The sequence below is a fragment of the Colobus angolensis genome, unplaced genomic scaffold (genome assembly GCF_000951035.1).
Source record: "Colobus angolensis palliatus isolate OR3802 unplaced genomic scaffold, Cang.pa_1.0 Scaffold200, whole genome shotgun sequence".
Lineage (NCBI taxonomy): Eukaryota > Metazoa > Chordata > Mammalia > Primates > Cercopithecidae > Colobus > Colobus angolensis.
Genome location: NW_012115156.1, coordinates 5,652,829 through 5,675,659, shown reverse-complemented (window position 1 = coordinate 5,675,659; position 22,831 = coordinate 5,652,829). Strand labels below are relative to the sequence as shown.

The 22,831-nt window shown below is 37.9% G+C and overlaps 1 protein-coding gene across 1 annotated transcript in view; it reads right to left on the bottom strand.

Moving 5' to 3' along the window:
• Positions 1–1,038: 1,038 nt before the first annotated feature.
• AGPAT9 (1-acylglycerol-3-phosphate O-acyltransferase 9) overlaps positions 1,039–22,831 on the bottom strand; it is an 84,080-nt gene continuing 62,287 nt past the window's right edge. Inside the window, exons 5-13 of the mRNA XM_011941785.1 lie at positions 19,388–19,462; positions 18,437–18,526; positions 16,382–16,475; positions 11,724–11,839; positions 9,050–9,105; positions 8,440–8,525; positions 7,762–7,890; positions 7,223–7,302; positions 1,039–1,690 (exon numbers count right to left, since the gene is read on the bottom strand). Coding sequence (XP_011797175.1) covers positions 1,591–1,690; positions 7,223–7,302; positions 7,762–7,890; positions 8,440–8,525; positions 9,050–9,105; positions 11,724–11,839; positions 16,382–16,475; positions 18,437–18,526; positions 19,388–19,462 — 826 coding nt within the window. The 3' untranslated portion in view covers positions 1,039–1,590. The remainder of the gene's footprint in view (positions 1,691–7,222; positions 7,303–7,761; positions 7,891–8,439; positions 8,526–9,049; positions 9,106–11,723; positions 11,840–16,381; positions 16,476–18,436; positions 18,527–19,387; positions 19,463–22,831) is intronic.

The window sequence follows — 22,831 nt, the reverse complement described above, 5'->3', positions numbered from 1 at the left end:
AGAGTGAGAACAGAGAGGTGGATGGCCATGAGAGTAACCTATTTGCAAGTTCTCTTTTGGGATGAAATCCAACTAGCTAGATAGATAAGAGTATAAACTGATAGTGCTAGGCTAGGCCTACCTAGTTAGATATAATTGCCTTAATTCACCTGCAAAATAACTGTAATCTGTGACATTGCTCAAGGTGGAGTTCACAGGGCCAGAGTCCAAATAACCAGACTAAAAAATAAGATTTAAGCGGGGGGAGGGGGGAGAGAGTCAGTGACTCATGTTCTTATTTCCCATTTGTTCCAGTCCAATAAAATCTAACTATGTCACTGAAATGAAAAACAAAAAACTCTTGTTTGTAATAGAAAAGAATTTAACTTACTCAAAACCAGAAAAGGGGGGAAGGGAGGGAGGAATAATGCAATACACATTTAGAAATATAGAATTTATTTATATTCATAAGACAGTTTCACATTCTGTACATGGTTACCAGAACAGATACAATACTCTCAGGAGTTTACAACGGCATTATATTGCTGTCAAACATTGCTTATGCTGTGTGAGTTGGGGAAAACTTATTTCTCCCTCTAAAAAAAATTAAGGCTCAGTTTCCAAAAGGTAATTATATCAGTCATTTTTTCTGTTTAAGAGACTGGGAAAATTAGGGAATAAACCACAAAGGGTTGGAGGGTGAGGGGTAGCTCCACACACTCTCATTCATTCATACTGAAGTTACTCAATGTGATTTTTTTTTTTTTTAAGGCTCCTTCTATCTGAAAATGTGTTTGGTTACAAAAACAAACAAATCAGTAGATGGGAGGGGTACTAGGTATAGATCTACAGCATTCAAACAAGGAAAACTAAGCTCTTTGTTACCAGTTGCTGGCTAAAATGTGCTCTATGAGCTGCCTACATATAAATGCACATACACATTAACTTTGACTCACTTTTCTTTGGTGAAGCTTAATTCACCTGCAAAATAACTGTAATCTGTGACATTGCTCAAGGTGGAGTTCACAGGGCCAGAGAACTCCTGTGAAAAAGAAAAATAGTATTTCTCTTCCAACATACTAATAACACTAATTTATGTTTCCTTTTGACTTTCAGAGCAGGTGGCCACAAAGTTGTCCCTTTTCCTAAATACAATCCTCCATTTTTCCTTTCAACCTTGCAGTAGACCATAACCATAATGGTCATCTTGCACTGATGTGTAATCTCACCATTTAAGTGACTGAAGAAAGTGGCAAGGCTAATTATAAAAAGAGAGTTTGGGCATTTTTGGAGAATTACCCTATCGATGAGTTCCAAACACATTTTATAAGCACTTTTTTCTATACAAATATTTCATTCAGTCAACAGTGACGCCATCATTTTATCAAAGCAGAATCTGTCTGAACTCAGTAAACCACCTTACAATCCATGGGGCTAATGTTACAACAACAACAAAAGCCAAAAAGGGCACCTGTAGGTTCTGCCTCTGGCATAAAGAGGTAGAGACAATCATTCTGTAGAAAAGATTAACAATCATAAAAACAAAACAAAAAACAAAGCCATTCCATTTCTAAGGGCTAGTTCTAGATCTAAAGGCTGTCAGCTGTCCTCTTAGCTGAGAGATCCATTGCCCACAATCATCTTGCTGTAATTTTTCTGCTGCTCTTCCTTGAGGGTGTCCTTCACCTTTGCTCTCTTTAGTCCTCCATCCCTGCGAACAGCAAGACAGATACATAAAAGATACTTTACAGTGGTGATTTAAAAGAGTTAACTTAATAATAACATGCTGCATGATGCCATGACGCTTAGGCAGCTGGGATGAAATAAGGGAAAGAACACTGGATTTGGAAACAGGAAGACCCAGATTTCAGTCTCTGCCCTGCCACTTGCCAAATATACATTGCTTTGAGGAAGCAACAATCTCTCTGATGTTTGGTTAAAATAAGTAACAATATCTCCAACTCAGTTTCTTTAGAAGTTAAGGGGTGGTGTATTAAATATTTGGATTGGCCAGGTGCAGTGGCTCACATCTGTAATCCCAGCACTTTGGGAGGCTGAGGTGGATGGATCACCTGAGATCAGGAGTTCGAGACCAGTCTGGTCAACATGGTGAAACCCTGTCTCTACTGAAAATACAAAATTAGCTGGGCATGGTGGCGCATGCCTGTAATCCCAGCTACCTGGGAGGCTGAGGCAGGAGAATCGCTTGAATCTGGGAGGCGGAGGTTGTGGTGAACCGAGATCATGCCACTGCACTCCAGCCTGGGCAACAAGAGTGAAACTTCGTCTCAAAAAAACAAAAAAAAACAAAAATTGGACTGAAACAAGGATTATTAAAACTAGGATTATTTCTCTATATTGTTCCTTAAGGAAAACAAAATACTAGTTTTTCATCTACCTATGTCTTACTGGAAAACCATAGGAAAATTTAAAATATACACAGAAGAAACGGTAAGGGTATACTGTATATGTGTGGGTAAATTTCTTAAAGATAAATGATTATTCAGAAAAGATAAATCATTGTTCAAATATAACCCTATCTATGTTTAACAAGTTGTATTTTCATTCAAAGCACTATATTTCCAGCATTTATAATCTTTTATATTCCAAAACAGACTCAGAATAAAACAAACAACAAAATCACAAGTTGCATTCAACCAGAAGTGCCTATGTAAGCAGCATTCCTTCATTCAGAACCTGTAAATCTTTGAACTCTCTCCAGGGTGCCTGCCTGGGTATAAGAACTCTGCAGGCTTTTCCTTCTTTGGATTACACACAAAGAAACAAAGGAGTTGCTGGGAGTAGTTTGGACTGCCATAGGTCACTATCTGGCTCCTAATCTAATGTTTTAGATTTTAACTGCTAGGAGAGCATGGGCTGAGAACTCACTTACTTTATACTCTGACTGTTTAATTTTAACCTAGTTAAGCATGCATGTTTACCAAATGCTTTCTGATGATGATGAATGATCATAGGTTAGCCAGTGAACTCAATGCCATGAGGACAGAACTTGACCTCCATAGAGACACCTGCTTGAGACCAATGCAGTGTTCTGGCTTCTAGAGTCAAATCTAAGACGCAGCAATAAGTCCTCAACTTAAAAACAGACTGTGATCCACAAATCATCCGGGGGGTCAGTTGTGGGAAGTTTTCATGAAACAAGATGATAATTTGTTGTTAGGTCCACAGAATTGTCCACATAAGCCTCTTTTATCCAAATGAGCTTCTTCTATTAACAGCACTTACCTGAATTCTGAATAGTGAGAACTAAGGCAACTAAAGAAATAGAAAGGCCTTTCTCCTTTCACAAGATCCAAGCCCAGAACAGGCAAAAATTTAAGTCTTGAGCAATCTGACATCATTTTGTACAATTCTCCTTCCCAAGCACCCAATAAACCTCATGCTGCCCTAAGCACTTAAACTGTGACTTGCCACCCCTAGAGACTTCAAAATTTTACCCAATTCCCCTTTGCAATGGCAGCAGGTCTTAGTTTTTAAGGAAAGGAGCAGCCATATGTAAGAGCCAGTTTAAGATCATAAAATTATATTTTCACTCAATCTATGAAAAAAAAACCTAGATATGTTAATTCATATCCAATAGGTACATGACAAATATATCTAGAAAGGCAATGAGGCCACTTTCTTTTCTTTAAGAGGCTAGGTAATTAAAAGTAATTTTATTGTATAATTGCATATGGCCTGATAAAAGGAAATTGGACGATTCTGAGGATCATTTTTGACAGATTTAGTTCAGCCACTCTGATGGAGAGTCTGTACTTGGCTGACTCCCCTAGGTGGTTCTTGCCTCTCAAGGCTTTCTTCCCTTCCTCTGTGTCTGAGACTACAGACACTGACTTCAGGGTAGAAGCAGGAGGGCTGAGTGTCAGCTAAGATAAAGGGTGTATAAAGAGTTTTAAAAACTGAATAAGGAAAAGGAACCCAGCTGCACATATGACCATGGGTTATAGGACATTTGTGGACCAAGGTCGTTTTATATAGTTTTATGATGCTATGATTCTGTCATTTAGTTTAACATATTCCAATGTAGATAGTGTAACAGAAATGTTTAGTCCTAACCTATGCCTTAGGACTAGTCAGTTTCATACTCCAGGGTGTATGGAACTCAAGTCACATACCCTTTTAGTCAAGAACTCATACTCTAGGGTGGTTAGCCAGCATTTAATCAGAAGGCTGCCTTTCAGAGATGCCACTAATGGCTTCAGCTATCTTTATCTTTATTGCCCATCGATTTCTCAAGCTTTGTTAATTAGCATAACAAATTTAATTAATTAATTAATTTATTTATTTTTGAGACAGGGTCTCGCTCTGTAACCCAGGCTGCCGTGCAGTGGCGCGATCTCAGCTCACTGCAGCCTCAACCTCTTGGGTTCAAGGATTCTCAGGCCTCAGCCTCCCGAGTAGCTGGGACTACAGGTGTGCGCCACGGCGCTCAGCTAATTTTTGTATTCTTTTTGTAGAGACAGGGTTTCGCCATGTTGCCCAGGCTGGTCTCAAATTCTTAAACTCAGGTGATCTACCCAACTCAGCCTCCCAAAGTGCTGGGATTATAGGCCTGAGCCACTGCACCAGGTCCTTGCATAACAAATTTTAGAAATGAGTTTTCACTGTAGAAATTAGTGGTTTGTTAATTTGCATAATGGGTATCAGAAACTGGTTTACCTGGACACAATAAGTTGTATTCACGCTATGTGAATGGATAAATATTTTAGTGATACTCCCTGCCATTGCATAACGGAGTACAGTAAGTCCTCCCTGAACACCATTGATAGGTTCTTAGAAACTGTAACTTTAAACAAAATGATTTATAACAAAACCCAATATTTTTTCTCATCAACATTATAAAGAAAGTACATTGAACAAAATGATGTTATCTATTCAAGAACCTACTATAAAGTCATTTTGCTTAAAGTCACAGCCTACAAGAACCTATCAATGATGTGAAGTGAATGCTTACTGTATAATATCTAGCCAGCCCTTCTTCTAGAGGCAGACACCTTAAACCATCCTCTGCTGGTTCAGGAGGGTCCTTGGTTTCCTGGCTGACAGCCTGACTCAGATGGCCAAATCCTCCTCCTAGAAACATTGCTACAATTGCCTCAAATAAACTTTTCATGCAAAGTGTTTTTCAAACACCAAAAAAGACAGCAGGAACTTTATTAACTGCATAGAACTTGAAGTATAGACTGTTTTGTGACAGACTGCTAATTTAACACCCTGTATGTAAAATAAGAATCCAGTCGCCAGGACAGGGAGCTCATGCCTGTAATCCTAGCACTCTGGGAGGCTGAGGCTGATCACCTGAGGTCAGGAGTTCGAGAGCAGCCTAGACAACATAGTGAAACTCCATCTCTACTAATAATACGAAAAAAATTAGCTGGGCATGGTGGTGCACACCTGTAGTCCCAGCTACTCAGGAGGCTGAGGCAGGAGAATTGCTTGAACCCAGGAGGCAGAAGTTGCAGTGAGCCCAGATTGCACCACTGCACTCCAGCCTGGGTGACAGAGAGGACTCCATCTCAAATAATAATAATAATAATAATAATTCAACCTCCCACTATAATGTAGGTATAGTTAACCTTCACTGATATAGACTGAATGTTTTTGTCCCCCCAAAAATTCCCTAACTACCAATGTGGTGCTATTTGGAGATGGATCCTTTGGGAGGTAATTAGGGTTAGATGAGTTTAGTGCCCTTATAAAAAGAAACACTAGAGAACATGCACTCTCTCTCTTCACGCCTGCACAAAGAAGAGATCATGTAAGCACACAGGAGAATGCAGCTATCTGCAACACAAGAAGAGAGCCCTTATCAAAAACTGACCATAATGTACCCTAATCTCAAACTTCCAGCCTTTAGAACTGTGGGAAAACAAAGTTCTGTTGTTTAAGCCACCCAGTCTGTGGTACAGTAACTCCCCCCTTATCCAAGATTTTGCTTTCCATGGTTTCAGTTACCCACAGTCAACCTGGGAAAATATTAAGATATTTTGAGAAAGAGAGAGACCACATTCACAAAACTTTTATTAGTCAGTGTATTATTATAATTGTTCTATTTTATTAGTTGTTATTGTTAATCTTTTACTATGACTAATTTATAAATTAAGCTTTATCATAGCTATGTACATAAAGAAAAAAACATAGTCTATATAGGATTTGTACTATCGTATTAGGAATTTACTAGGGCTGTTGGAACATATCCCCCATTATCCCAGGGGACTACTGTATTTTGTCTGGCAGCCCAAGCAGACTAATACATTCACCTACGTTCAATCTTCTTCAAACAAAACCATAGTGATCCATAACTAAAATATTTCACTTATTTCCCTTCTTTCAAGTTGTTCAATTTTCTTATTATATAGTTATGGCTAGAGTTAAATATGAATGAGTCTGTAAGTAGCCCCTTGCCTCCCAATGTCTGCCCTACTCACAAATCCATTTTCCCTTTCTTCTTCAGAAAAAGAACCCTAAATGTGAGATAGGCACATGACCACCCAGAATAATGACTACATTCCCCAGCTTCCTTTGCAGCTAGGTGTTATCACATGACTTGAGTACTAGCCAATGGATACAAGTATAAGTGGGATATACAACTCTCAGCTTGTGCTCTTAGAGATGGGTGTATCCTTTTAAAAATTCCTTCCTCATAGCCATTTGCTACACATGCTGAGTAGAGTTGGAACAGCCATCTTGGACCATAAGAGAAGCACAAATTGGGGAGAGTAAAGCAATACAGATTGAGCTGTTACCAGCCTTGACTGGTTATGTTTAAGTGAGAAATAAACTTCTATCTTACTTAAGCCATTGTTATGTATAAACCACTATTACTTTCAGCTAAATCTATAACTAACTAGAATGATAAATGACATTATTACCAGTGACTTTTTTTAGTTTAAAAAAAAAAAAAGGCCAGGAACAGTAGCTCATGACTGTAATCCCAGAATTTTGGGAGGCTCAGGCAGGAGTTCAAGCCCAGGAGTTTGAGACCAGCCTGAGCAACACAGTGACACCCCATCTCTACAAAAAATTTTAAAATAGCTGGGCATGGTGACAAGCACTTGTAGTCCCAGCTACTCGGGAGGCTGAGATGGAAGGATCCCTTGAGCTCAGGCAATCGAGGCTACAGTGAACTATGATCATGCACTGCACTTCAGCCTGGGTAAAAGAGTGAGGCATTCTCTCAAAAAAAAAAAAAAAGTGATAGTACTTCTGAAAGATCTCTTACCAGGGAAGTTCAGTCAGGCCTCCTTGTATAGCAATAGCAGACTTAACCCTGTTAGCAAACTGGACTGCATCTTCTCCTTCCTGGTTTAAAAAAAAAAAAAAAAAAAATTACAAGAACATCTTAGTTTATCGAGTTTTTAATACCGTCTCATAATCATTTGTATTTGTTTTAAAATATAAGATTCATATTTCAGCTCAAATGCTTTCTATTCTTAATCAATCATTTGTTCTATCAAGAAAATGCAGTGCTATATTGTTTAATTTTTTACCATGTGCATATATTTATCACGCTCTTTATTAGTCTTACCCAAGATAATATCTGTAGGTTCAATAAACCAAGAGCAATTGTAAAACCAACATGGAAAAGAATCTCTAAATATAAAATGGTTTGATTGAAAGTGAGCTAAATACATTATTTAAAAAATGACTCATTTGCTGAGAAAGCAGAAAAGCATGACATGGAGAAGGGAGACACCCAGGTTTTCAGGTGAAGGTCTCCTTGTCTCTAACTGATTAGATAAAGTGTTAGCTAAGGAATACCTCTCTGGTCATCGGGGGCATGTACCACACATCACAGACGATGGCCCAGCTGGTCATCATTCGAAGCAGGTAGCTCACCATGTTGTACTTACTACTGTTCCAAAATGCATCACCAAACTGAGGGTTATACTGAGAAAAAAGAAAAGAAAATACATCCCACTTATGAACTAAGGGTGGTTTCTCATCCATGCCCAATGTTTTAAATGTGGTAGGCCAAACAGCTTTATCAGACTCTAGGAAAAAGAGAAGTTATTTCACTTGATAGAATTGATTTAAAAAAAAAAAAAGTAAACCAGGCCAGCTAACACGTCTGACTAGAGCTGACTACTTTTCTAAATAGAACCACAGAGTGCAGCAACAAGTTATTTATGTGACTATTAAATATCTGTCTCCACACTTAACTAGAAGGCTGATGAAAGCAGGAACAGCAACTGTTTCACTTAATACTATGAGCAAATACAGCGCCTGGCACAGAGAGTCACCCAGTATACATCTATCTACAGATAGAGAGTGAGCGCATGAGAAAGCAGAGGAGGCAAAGTGCAGAGGACTGGTGCATTCAAAAACTGGTGTTCTTCGTTCTTGCAAATTTTAAGTTTCAAATGCTACCAAAATAAAATTACCAATACAATATCTTTACAATAATAATTATTATTCTTATTATGGTATCTGTTTTACCTTAATTGCAACTGGATGTATGGTTCCTCCAATTTCAAAGCTCCCCTTTTTAAACATCATGACTGAAGTATTGTTGATGCAAGTTCCTGCAAGGGGGTGACAGTAGGAGCACGAATATTTTTAAAGGGAGTCATTTTAAAAATAAATTTTAAAAGAAATTATTTTGATATAAAATAATTTAAAATATCAAAATTACAGGCATTGTACTACCATATCATAAGCCAAACCCTGCCAAAGTAGTAATCCAATAGTTCTAACTAAGCAGGTTTAACAATAATCTTTTACTTTTCTACTGAACGCTCTATGAGCCTATGGGTAGGTATAACTTCTTCTCAACAGGTGATAATTTCAATACATGCAACCCTTAAAATCATGGACAATTCTGCTCTCGGTTCACTACCCAGAAATGACTTTTGAATTAAAAAGGTAACATGACTTCTATCAAATTTCAAAAGAAAGCAAGGAATTAATAGCTCAGAGAATGACATCCCATTCCTGTAAGAGCAGAGATCTGGGCTAAGGTTGCCAATTCCATGGCAATTCTGTTCCTCACACATTTTTGGTGGTTTATTGTTATCAACTATAGCTCAGTAGGCAGGCCCATTCTTACCTTCAGGAAAAATTAATATGGGTAATTTCTTCTTATCAGCAATATGTTCTTTTAGTCTATGAAAAAAAAAAGGATCAAAATTTTGCCTTTTTAAAGAGAGAGGTGGATGTCCTTTTTGATATTCTTTGCACTTTACTGGCACAATTGTGAAGCAATAAGGAGAAAAGAATTGAGATATAGGTAAAAGAAATAAATTTGAAGTTGTTTCCTTTCTAAAAAAGTATAAGAAGATCTGCATTATTGTAATTTCTCAAATTTCAAAGTAAGTGATTTTTTTTTTTTTTTGAGATGGGGTCTCACTCTTTCATCCAGGCTGGAGTGCAGGCGCATGATCCTGGCTCACTGCAACCTCCAACCCTTGAGCTTAAGCAATCCACCCTCCTCACCCTCCCAAGTAGCTGGGACCACAGATGTGCATCACTACACCCAGCTAAGTTTTTGTACTTTTTGTAGAGATGGCATTTCACCATGTTGCCCAGGCTGGTCTCGAACTCCCGAGCTCAAGCAATCCACCCGCCTCAACCTACCCAAGTGCTGGGATTATAGGCATGAGCCAACATGCCTGGACCAAAGTAAGTGATTTTCAGTATCTTCGCCTGTTCTTAAAAAAGAGTACTAGACAGTCATGTGACATGGACTCTGGAGACTCTGTGTCATGAGCTTTGTGCTCTTTTCCATGTACTTAGGTTACCTCATCTGAAAAATGGGAATATTGGGTTGCTGGACCTATCTGCACTGTGGCCACTAAGTACAAGACAATCCTTAAACGATTCAGGTTGAACTTTCCATTTGCACACCATGAAGCTGAGAAAGACTGACATTCTTCCAGGCTTAGGTCCTGTCCTGCCTGCCAACACTATATTCCCAGCTCTTCTCTCCAGAGCTGGTAAGGGCTGAGGTAGCCAGACTGCAGCTGCCACAGTGTCCCACTGCCAAATGATCTCAAGATAGGAAATCGTTTCTCTAACTTGAAGCAGATTCAGCAAATACTTTTCATTATGTTCTTAAGAATAGAATGTGTTTATAGAAGCAATAACCAATGTGCCTTCAGTCAAAGGCCTCAGGCCAAAAGCTGTTTCCTAACAAAGGTTTCTGGTAGCTCAACTTTACCTTAAACCCCAAAGGTTCATTCTCCCATTCTTCTGTCTCTAGCTGAACCTTTTTTTTTTTTAAGACAAGGTCTCCCCCTGTTGCCCAGGCTGGAGGGCAGTAGTGAGGCTCAGCTCACTGCAGCCTCAACCTCATGGTCTCAAGCGATCCTTCCTCCCAAGTAGCTGGAACCACAGGCATATGCCACCACATTCGGCTAATTTTATTTTTTTTTTTTTTATAGAGATGAGGTCTCATTATGTTGCCCAGGCTGGTCTCGAACTCCTGGGTTCAAGCCATTCTCCCACCATGGCCTCCCAAAGTGCATGGCTTACAGACATCAGTCACCATGCCCAGCTTCTAGCTGGACTTAAGTGATGACAATCATTCAGAAAACAATCATCTATTATCAAGTAGTTATCAATTATTTAACCTTCAAGGTGGTATCTTTTTCCTTTTTCATATATTTTTCCTTGAGGTGAAATATACATATCTAATTTTTTTTTAATTGCTCATACTCAAGTGAGAACATATCTAATTTAAAGGTGGTAATTTTTATCTTTGAAGATTCAGTGACTGGACTATATCTAAGTCACAGCAATATAAATACATTGGCCTTCTAATCCCATCATATATCCCATCATGACTACAGAATTACATTTAAAAAAAATCTGGCTAAGACAATCAGAGAAATGCAAATCAAAACCACAATGAGATACCATCTCACACCAGTTAGAATGGCGATCATTAAAAAGTCAGGAAACAACAGGTGCTGGAGAGAATGTGGAGAAATATGAACACTTTTACACTGTTGGTGGGACTGTAAATTAGTTCAACCATTGTGGAAGACAGTGTGGTGATTCTTCAAGGATCTAGAACTAGAAATACCATTTGACCCAGCCATCCCATTACTTGGTATATACTCAAAGGATTATAAATCATTCTGCTATAAAGACACATGCACGCGTATGTTTATTGCGGCACTATTCACAATAGCAAAGACTTGGAACCAACCCAAATGTCCATCAGTGATAGACTGGATTAAGAAAATGTGACACATATACACCACAGAATACTATGCAGCCATAAAAAATGATGAGTTCATGTCCTTTGTAGGGACACGGATGAAGCTAGAAACCATCATTCTGAGCAAACTATCGCAAGGACAGAAAACCAAACACCACATGTTCTCACTCATAGGTGGGAATTGAACAATGAGAACACTTGGACACAGGGTGGGGAACATCACACACTAGGGCCTGTTGTGGAGTAGGGGAGAGGGGAGGTAGCATTAGGAGATATACCTAAAGTAAATGATGAGTTAACAGGTGCAGCACACCAACATGACACATGTATACATATGTAACAAACCTGCACGTTGTGCACATGTACCCTAGAACTTAAAGTATAATAATAATAATAATAAATGTGGCTAAGACAGGTGATTTGCCAGAAAAATTCAAGTGCAAACAGAGCTCTGTTTTAGTTTTGAGACTCAGTGTTGCTCGGCCCTCTTTGGTAGGAAGGCCAAGATTTGTCAGCTTTTATGCTACTCCAGTGAACTCTGAGTAATTTCACTGCTTACCTCTTAGTAACCAGATGTCGATCCTTCATTTCTGAGCGTTCAAACCAGACATGAGGACAAGCCTTGACCATAGCTCTCTGAATAATTCCCATCAAGCCGCCATGAACCTGGCCAACCTAGAAGTACCATAAGAAAGGGAAAACATGTAAAAGGCACAGTTGTCCAAAGAAAGTTTTTTAAGTACCAACAAATTTCTATTCTCCACTCAAAGAAAAGATTGGCCTTCTATGGACTGAAGTTCTTAGTCTGATCAAAGAGTCTGAAAGGTCAAATATAAGCAAAAAGGTATTCTTTAGTAGCACCTTTGAATTTTAAGTTATGTTCTTGTGCTAGCAATCCTCTAACTTCAAAAAGTAGAGGTTTTTCAACTGGGTCAAGATTAGAGAAATGCAAATTAAAACTACACTGAAATAACATTTCAAACCCATCACACTGACAAAGATTTAAAAGCTTGACAATACATTCTGACATAAGGCCATGGATAACTTTCATACATTGCCTGGGGGAAGGGAGCAGATTACAATACAAATGGAAGAAAATTTGGCGACATCTACAAAATTGCATATACATTCATCTTTCATTTCAATAATTCTTCTCCTAGAAATTTATTCTGAAGATAAACTTCCAACAAAATGAAAATATATATGCACAAGGCTATTAACTACAGCATTACTTGTTATGGCAAAATATTAGAAACTACCTAAATGTCCAAATATAAGAAATTAGATAAATAGACAATGGTACATACAAATAATGGAGTACTATGTAGCTGGGAACACAGCAAGGTTGATCTCTATGACTGATAAAGAGTAACTTCCAGGAGATATTGTTAAATGAAAAAGACAAAAGAACAAATACAGAATGCTACCTTTTGTATAAGACTAAAGCGGAAATAATACACATACATGTGTTTATCTCTACAAAAAGAAACACCAAAGTCAATGAACCTACAAGAGTAGGAAGGAATGGGATGGAATGAACATGGAAGGTAGCAGCACTTCAATAAGTATACCTTTTCTGCTTTGTTTTGACATTTGGAAACATATTGATACTCTACATACTCAAAAAAGAAATAAAAGTAAATCAGTAAGGAACAAATGACAAACTAAAGCAAACTGAAGCAAATGAACCCAATTGTATTTTAAGTGAATAAAAGAACAGCATTAAAAGAAGGAGGAAACATCAAAGAAACTTACACAGACAGTGTCTGACCACATACCCTCCATCTTGGATGGTGTTGTAAGAACTGCAAAACATTCTGAACTCTTTTTACTAGATTTTTGTTTGTAGTAGTGAAGCAATTCTGAAATAATTTTAGATGTATTATAGAATTGAGAAAATTAGTAAACATATTGATATTTTTGGGAAACAGGATTTTCACTATGAAAAAACGAGATACAAATATGAATTGAAGGAAAGCAAGAAAAAACCTTAAGAGTTGTATGTATTCAGACTTCCAATGTAAATATTAGAAATAAATAGTAAATATAGGCCAGACATGGTGGCTCACACCTGTATTCCCAGCACTTTGGGAGGCTGAGGTAGGTGGATTACTTGAGGGCAGGAGTTCAAGGCCAGCTTGGCCAACATGGTGAAACCCCATCTCTACTAAAAACTACAAAAATTAGCCGGATGTGGTGGTGGGTGCCTGTAATCCCAGCTACTTGGGAGGCTGAGGCAGGAGAATCACTTGAACCTGGGAGGCGGAGGTTGCAGTGAGCCGAGATCACGCCACTGCACTCCAGCCTGGATGACACAGCAAGACTATGTCTCAAAAAAAAAAAAAGCGCAGTGGTTCACACCTGTAATCCCAGCACTTTGGGAGGCCAAGGTGGGCAGATCACCTGAAGTCAGGAGTTTGAGACCAGCCTGGTCCACCTGGTGAAACCTTGTCTCTACTAAAAATACAAAAATTAACTGGGTATAGTGGTGGGTACCTGTAATCCCAGCTACTAGGGAGGCTAAGGCAGGAGAATCACTTGAACCTGGGAGACGGAGGTCGCAGTGAGCCAAGATCACATCACTGCACTCCAGCCTGGGCAACAGAGTGAGGTGCTCTCTCAAAAAAAAAGAAATTTTAAAAATAAATATATTAAAAATACAAACATTTTACCCACATTTTTATAGGGAGAGACAGAACAAGAGAGCTTTTCCCAGTACCTGAGAAAGCAAATGACAAAGCAAATGAGGCACAATGTTGCCAATAGGTAAATGTGGATAACGGGCATAAGGGTGCTCTACTGTGATTTTCTTATTATTACAACTTTTCTGTGAGCTTGAAAATATTTCTAAATTTAAAAAAGTAGAGGTCTTTGTCTAGAAGGAAAAAAAGGACTAGAAAAGTGACTGAGTGAGGTAACGGATATGTTAATTAGCTTGATTTAGCCATTCTACAATGTATACATCTATCAAAACATCTGTTGTATACTATAAATATATATAATTTTTATTTGTCAATTAAACAATAGATTTCTTTTAATAAAAGGAGAGTCACTGAGAAGAGATCTTTGATGTTCTTCAGATACAGAGTTTATATTTAGTCAAAAGAGGCCAATTTTGATGTCTGGAGGCTAACGGCACCATATCATCCCACATCTGCCTTGCGCCACCTCCAATTTAAATTCAGTCAGCTTTAGTTTTCTACACTCAACCCATTGGACAGTTTGCAGTTACTATGCTTTTCTAAATTTTGACTAATATATTGCAATTGCAGTTATACACGATCCAAAAGTAAGAAAAATGGCAACAAAGTTCTGAGGTCCTTGGTCACAAATGGGTTATACTCAACTCTTTGTTGACCAGAATACAGGAGGAATATGATTTCTGAAACACAAAACCATGACCAAGGAGTGTTATGGTTTGCAACAGTTTTGGGAGGTGGGGCATAACGGGAGATACTGAGGCCATGAGGGTGCTCTCCTCATGAATGGATTAATGCCCTTACAAAATGGCTCTGGGAGTGGGTTTGCTTTCTTGGGCTTTTGGCCCTTCTGTCTTATACCATGTGATGACTCAGCAAGAAGACCATGGCCAGATGCTGGCACCCTGATATTGGACTTCCCCCAGCCTCCAGAACTGTGAGCCAATAAGTTTCTGTTCATTATAAGTTACAGTCTGTGGTATTCTCTTATAGCAGCACAAAATCAACTTTGATAGTCAGATTGGTTGCCTAAGCCTCTGCTTCCTCATCTATAATAAAATCTCAGACCTAACCTGATTGGATTACAGGGAAGGTCAAATATAATGCATGAAAGTGTTTGTCCACATAAATACAAGGATTATTATATACACTGAGAACTGTGCTGGGGGGTCTATCCAGGCTGTTAACATGAGGATCCTTGGACGGTCTTTAGGGAGACCCATAAACACCTTGAAATTATACATAAAATTGTGTTTGTATGATGCAGATATATGTTAGTTTTTTCTTTAAAAAGGTACATAATTATCAACTAATTCCTAACCTAAGAAAAGATTAAGAATTACCAATTCCCATAAGTCTTTTCATAAAGGTGGCTAACGCTTCCTTGGATTCAGAAAGAGCTCAGTATTTAGAGAAATTTAATAATGTGTTAAAATGTAGTGTCCAAGAGTTATATATCTGACCATGTATTTTAGACAGATTAAACACATGGCAATAAGTAGAAATTTTTGCAAAGGCCTTCAAAATTCCCTTAATGATTGTGTAACCCACGCAGAGTCAAATACCTGCACATGTGCCAATACTCTTCACCCTCCTACTTGCAGTGACATTTAATCAAGAATGGCTCCCTTCAAATGCCTTCTCAGAAAAACACACCAGACCATGACTATCAATCCCTGGAACTGGTAAGTGAAATAAAATCCATCTACTCTCCCTGAAGCCCAACCCACCACCATGAAAATACGAGAAGGTGATCCTCTAGGACCCTTGTCCAGGCAAACACCAACTGAAGGCACATTTAACCACCATGCAGCTTCAATTATCCTGCAGAATTTACCTGACACAGAAAGGAGATGCAGGAAATCTTGACAAATTTGCAAGGGCAACAGAAAACACAGATTTGAAAAAAAAAAAAAAAGCCAGAATATGATTCCTGTATTCATCCCCATGAAAGGCTGTTTTGAGGTATACAGTTTTACTGTGGGCTTTGTAGTTTGTTCTTGTGTTTTGTTTCGTTTTCTTTTCTTTTGGGGCTACGGGCAAGGACTGAGAAAGACAACCTGATATAAATATTTGCCTTTCTTGCTAGATCCTCGTTAAAAAGCCAGATTTCTTTTAATTGCATATAAGTCCCTGAAGGAAGAAAGAACTAATTGGGGGACTAGGGGATATGTACAACTGTAAAAAGAAAGAATTTAATGTTGCAAACATTATTAAACACTGGCAGGGATTTTACAAGGAAAATGGAATCAACTTTACAAGGTCCTATCAAGCTCAAGAATGTCTGCATTTCAGTAAGTTAAATTTTTACCATCTTAAATATAATGGCTATTTTCCTTCCTTTTCTTGCACTACATAGTCCTCATGTAAATATATTACAAATAACTTATATAGCTACAATAGTATAACGCAGCCACATTTCTAACATAAAACCAACTTGCTAATTTGTGCCAAAATAAAAACTTTGATCAATCCATAAAACATGCAACTACTTGAAATATCAATGAGCTGCTCTTACCATAGCATAACATCCATCCGTTGTCAAGATTAAAACATCAATTGGGGAAGTATGGTTGGCAACACAAATGCCTCCCTTCTGGGGTCTGTACTGCCTGCAATTACAAACAATGGAAAATTCAAAGTCTTCTAAAATAGCCACAGCATGTAAATAGTCACCTTATTTTTTTAAGTGTGTGTGTGTATGTGTGTGTGTGTTTGTGTGTGTGTGTGTGTGTATATATATATATATATTTTTTTTTTTTTTTTTTTTTTTTTTGAGATGGAGTCTCACTCTGTGGCCCAGGCTGGAGTGCAGTGGTACAATCCTGGCTTACTGCAACCTCCGTCTCCAGGGGTTCAAGCAATTCTCCTGCCTCAGCCTCCCAAGTAGTTGGAATTAAGGGTATGTGCCATCAAGCCTGGCTAATTTTTATATTTTTAGCAGAGATAGGGTTTCGCCATGTGGGCCAGGCTTGTCTCAAGCTCTTGACCTCAAGTGATCTGCCCTACTCGGCCTCCCAAAGTGCTGGGATCACAGGCATGAGCACAGTGCCTGGTCTTTTTTAAGTATATTTTTAAAAATTAAGTTTGGAGGTACATGGGCCCATCTTTAAAAGCTGATCTCTAGGCAGTATGATGAGAGTGTGGTAGGGGACCCATGATTTTAACATTGATAATACATAGCTTTCACTTATTTAATCTGAAGCATTTTCATATTATTTTTATCTTCATATACATCACTTTTAGTGGTTTCATGGTAATCCCTGCAGAAAATTCACCATAGTTTCCTCCCTCCTATCCTTCTATAGCAGAGGTTGGCAAACTTTTCTTATCAAGGGCCAGATAGTAAATACTTTAAGCTTTGCAAGCCAGACAATGCCTGTCACAATTACTTGACTCTGCTGTTGTGACACAAAAGCAGCCATGGCTGTGAATGAGCACGGCTGTGTTCCAATAAAACGTTATTTACAGAAAACAGATGGTGGGCCAGATTTGGCCTATAGGCTTCCCGTTCAGTTTGTGGATCTCTACCCTAGAGTGAAACCAGCATTTGACACCAATAAAGCAAAGTAGTTTTGTTTGGGCCTATACAGAGAAGAAAGAGAACCAAATACACAATTATTTAGCACATTTTCTTTAAAATTAGAAGCAATTCTATAAGAAGTTAGGAACTCCTCTTTATGTAATAAGTGTGCCTTTTCTACAGGTGTTTCTTCTGACTGCACCTCTGCCAGAGTATTTTCTTTTACTCTTCACTTTAAAACTCATAGTCCAATTGTAAGATCATATAATTTAAAATGTTTAAAGGTTCTTTTATGTTGGTACCACATGGTAAAGCCAAATGGCAAAATGTTTCTCTTCTACAAATGAGAAAGAAAGACCAAACCAGTAAAAAAGAGATGCTTGGCCTAGAACTTTTAAAACAATGATGCTAAATCTAAAAAAATTGAGATAATAGAAAAGTAGTTCAAATGCAATCAAAATCACTTTCACTTAGCTAATTACTTTCCTTTGCTACCTTCATTCTCTACAATTCTGGGAGAGAAAAGCAGAATTTTGTTTTAAGGCTCAATTATGGAATTTTAGAAGTAGCAGGACTAAGACTAGAGACCACATTTCCAGACTCCACATCTAGTCCTATTTCCACCACGCTACAGACCTGTCAACTTCATTGTTTTTAAAATCAGACAGACCTTGTTCAAAATCTGATTCCATTGCTTATTCATTGTGACCCTAAACAACAAATCCCAAAGCTTACATTTCTTCTCCTTTAAAATGAGTTAACAGTGCCTATCTCATAGGGATGAGCTATAAGAAACATAGGGTCCGGCCTGCACACCATAAATGCCCAATTATTGAGCACAACTACATGTTTATTATTATATTCTTTCTGCAAACACTGCTATTTAGTGTTTTTGTGCATTATGCCTGTGCCACCCTGAGAATTAGAGATGAACATATTGGAAGCACTCTGACTCCACCCACTTCTTCCTACCCACTTCCAGTGCTTCCTTGTAAATCTCATGCTGAATTGACCTAGAAAAAGACAGGCACGTTGGCAGCAGATACTCACTTGTTATGATAATGAATGGTACCAGAGAGGGATCGCACACAGATCCGGCAGCAAGTCAGATGGACCAGTTCACTCAGCCAGTTTTTGAGGCTGAAGGAAATAGAAACATTTTATTGTGCCATTCTGGGCACTCTTAAGAAACAGTATAATGAAAATTTTAATATGCTTTTTCACAACAGCATACTGCATTCTATTCTGATGAACCAGTACAGTTCAATTCTTATAGTCTCATTGGTGCATTTAGTATTAGATCATAAAAGTCTACCAAAAGAACTGGACATAACTCTGATGAAAAGTAGCTCAAAACCACTAGGCTATTATGACAAATTCCTGAAAAAGATAAACTGAAGCTTCTTTCGTCTTGGTCTTATGAGCTTGCCAATATATAAGATTCTCTTATATAACTCAGTTCATTTTCTTTCTTCAATTCTCCTTTGAAAAAACTTCTTTCAATTAATATGGAAGTATGACAAAAAATCAAAGAAAGACTATGAAGATGAAGTAAGTGAGCAGGATTCTAATAAATGAGTAGAGAACATAAATTTAATGCAATATGGCCGGGCGCAGTGGCTCACACTTGTAATCCCAGCACTTTGGGAGGCCAAGGCAGGCAAATCACAAGGTCAGGAGTTCGAGATCCCCCTGGCCAACATGGTGAAACCCTGTCTCTACTAAAAATACAAAAAATTAGCTGGGCATGGTGGTGGGCGACTGTAATCCCAGCTACTCAGGAGGCTGAGGCAGGAGAATCTCTTGAACCTGGGAGGCGGAGGTTGCAGTGAGCCGAGATCGCACCACTGCACTCCAGCTCGGGCGACAGTGCGAGACTCCATCTCAAAAATAATAATAATAATAATGCAATACATAGGAATCAAACAAATATTCTCTCTGTGGACACAGCTAAGAGTAAAAACAGTCCTACGTATGGCTGGATGGAAGGAAACATTTCACCTGCTGTCTGGCAGCTGCCCAACCAGTGTAGTTCCTATAACCAGCAAACTGATCCCAATGAAAGCCAAGGTAACCCTGAAAAAGAAAAGAAAGGGTCATATAAGACTTTGACACATAGTAGGGAAGTAACCAAAAAGTTCATAAATAACAAAATTGTAAATAAGTTTTAGAGTATCCACATGATGAAATATGATGCAGCCACTAAAATAACTGGGTAAATCTATATAGATCTAACATGGAAGAATGTTCCACGATGCATTTTGAGAGACAAAAAGCAAAGTAAGTTTCAGAATAAAGTACAGAATATGATGCCATCTGCAAAATAACAACAAGCACATGTGTAACAAATCTGTATATGCATTGAGAAGGCCTGGAAATTTTCACAAAACTATCAAGTTAAATCTATATAATCATCAAAGGGTTAAGAGGGCTAGTGAAGGGAATATATTTAAAGGTGCTTTAATAATAAGAATACCAAAATATATCACCATGTAGACATCTTTTAATGCAAATCTAACTGTTGTCCTTTTACATGGTTCAAGATAACTCAGAAGTCAGCAAACAAGGTGACTGACAGTATCTCTAACCTCCATAGAGACATTGCCTTCTTTTTGAAAAGTGCTTTTAATATACATCCAATGACTTCAAAAGTAAAGTAGCAATTTCTAGAAATGTAAATAGAATTATTCAAAAAGGAAAGTTCAGACTTAAAATCTTTCAAAATAAATAGGATTTAGTTAAAAGAGAGGAAAAATCAATAGTTTAATCACATTTTACTAATAAGATTCTTTAAATCATCTTTGTCAAATGAAGAAAGCAGAAACTTTAGATTATCTCATTGCTCTCTCAAATCAAACCAGAGGGCCATCTATGTCTTCCTGTTCCCAGAAGAGCATACACATTTTGCTGAATGCGTGAGGTATTCAGTAAGAAGACTGAAGGAGACCACCACTGCAGTATCAGAAGGATCCTGTGTGTTTGGGGAAGCTACAATGGCGGCCTAAGGTCAAGGGTCAGGAACAGTAACCCTCTCCAGGGTGAAGCTCATTTACTGCTTTACCTCCTGATTAGATAGTTGGAGCATAAAATTGTTTGTCTTAACCAATTCCAGGTTTTACATTAGATGATGATAAAGCAACAGCTAACACTATATGCCAGGCAATATTCTAAGTACCTTTTATGTTTAACACATTTAATCATCCCCAAGACTCTATGAGGCAATAATATTATCATTATCCCCATTCTACAGATGAAAAAATTGGAGCATAGAAAGGCTAAATAACTTACCCAAAGTTACACAGACAATAAGCAGCAGAGCCAGGACTTGAACCCAGGGAGTCTGGCTCCAGAATTCATTTTCATAAGCATTATGTTATTCTGTCTTTCAGGAGATTATTATTATTTAACATAGCAGTTTAACATTATTTAAAACAAAAGAAATAAGCGGTGTCTCACAGCTATAATCCCAGCAGTTTGGGAGGCCCAGGGGAGCAGATCACTTGAGGTGAGGAGTTGGAGACCAGCCTGGCCAACATGGTGAACCCTGTCTCTATTAAAAATACAAAAATTAGGCAGGCATAGTGGCACATCCGTGTAATGAGAATTGCTTGAACCCAGGAGGCACGGGTTGCAGCGAGCCAAGATCGTGCCACCGCACTTCAGCCTGGGCAACAAAGCGAGACTGTCTCAAAAAAAGAGAAGAAAAAAAAAAAAAAAAACAGTGTAAAAGACAGCAGTCTCAACCCAGTTGGAGAAATACTCCATCACTAACATATCTGAACATGTACCCCAATATGTTTAAGAACAATGTGCATATGCTGTACTGATATAATGTACATTATAAAACATCTGGAAACATAAAGAATATAAAAAAATAAATATTTTTATGAAAAAATACAGTATTTTGAAATTATATTAATGTTGCAATTTGTCCTCACTCAAAATAGGATAATATAGTAATACATTAATACATATATATTATTAATTTTATTATAATTATCAATTGTATATGACAATGTTATTATCAATTGTATAATTATAATTTAATAGCATGATCTATTACTATAGCTAATAAGTATAAGTAATACTATTACTATTCTGAGCAAAAAGAAAGCTTTTTGAATATGCTTTCCTATAAATACCTTGTTAAATAAGGTGTTAAATCTTGTTAAAGATTTGACATAGCAATTTGAAGGTCAGGTTCTTTTTTCTTGTCAGTTACTGATGCAATAACTAAATTATTGTTTAATCTCATCAACAATTATGCAAAACTTTTAAAATAATGTTTTGCCATCTTGCCCCAAGGAGAATCACTTGTTCCTGTCCATTAATTCAGAAGGACTTTTATTTTAACATGTTTAACAATTGGGTTCAAAACTACTGAAACTTTTTATTTGCTAGATTAACAGGCCAGAACATTATGTATCCCAGTTTAAGTGAACCAATGTTAAGAGTTCTCACAGATGACATAAGTTTTCAGCCACAGTCTGTATTTTAAGAGCTTTATTGAGATACAATTCACATGCCATACAATTCACCCCATAAAAATGTGCAATTCAGTTCAGGCACTGTGGCTCATACCTGTAATGAGATCCCCCTGGCACTTTGGGAGGCCAAGGCAGGTGGATCACTTCAGGTCAGGAGTTTGAGATCAGCCTGGCTGACATGGCGAAACCCCATCTCTATTAAAAATACAAAAATTAGCCAGGCCCGGAGGCACATGCCTGTAATTCCAGCTACTGAAGAGGCTGAGGCATACGAACCGCTTGAACTCAGGGGGCAGATGTTGCAGTGACCCAAGATTGCACCGCTGCACTCCAGCCTGAGTGATGGAGTGAGACTCTATCTCATTATAAAAATAAATAAATAAAATAAAGTATGCAATTCAATAGTTTTTGGCATATTCACAGAGTTGTGCAACCATCACCACAATCTATATTAATACAATCTGGTTTTTGAAAAGCTCATTTTGTAGTAGGTGCTTCTTTTAAAAAGCATTTACAAAGCAATTCTTCCACACTGAAAAGTATCTACTAAGAGTAGGAGTCTTAACTCTGCATTTTCTTTTTGTTCTTAGATGCTTATATCACTGCACTTGATCTTAGCCCAAAGGCCAAGAAGTGATAAATATTTACATTGCTTTATTATCTTAAATCAGTTTCTTTGCAAAAATATTTTAAGTCACTTACCTATTTTGTGAGCACTTGTTTAGCAGATAAGGGAATCATAACAGCATTTTCTGGGCCCCCACAGGATGGTGAAAGCTGCCCAATAACAAACAAGGGCATCTCAAGTACTGTGCTGTAGAATTCCTCATTCTTCCTTCAGGTTACCTTGGCTATGAACCAATCCATAAATTAAACTTGACTAAAGCTTTGTGTATTTTTTTGTTTTTGTTTTTGTTTTTGAAATGGAGCCTCACCTCACTCTGTCACCCAGGCTGGA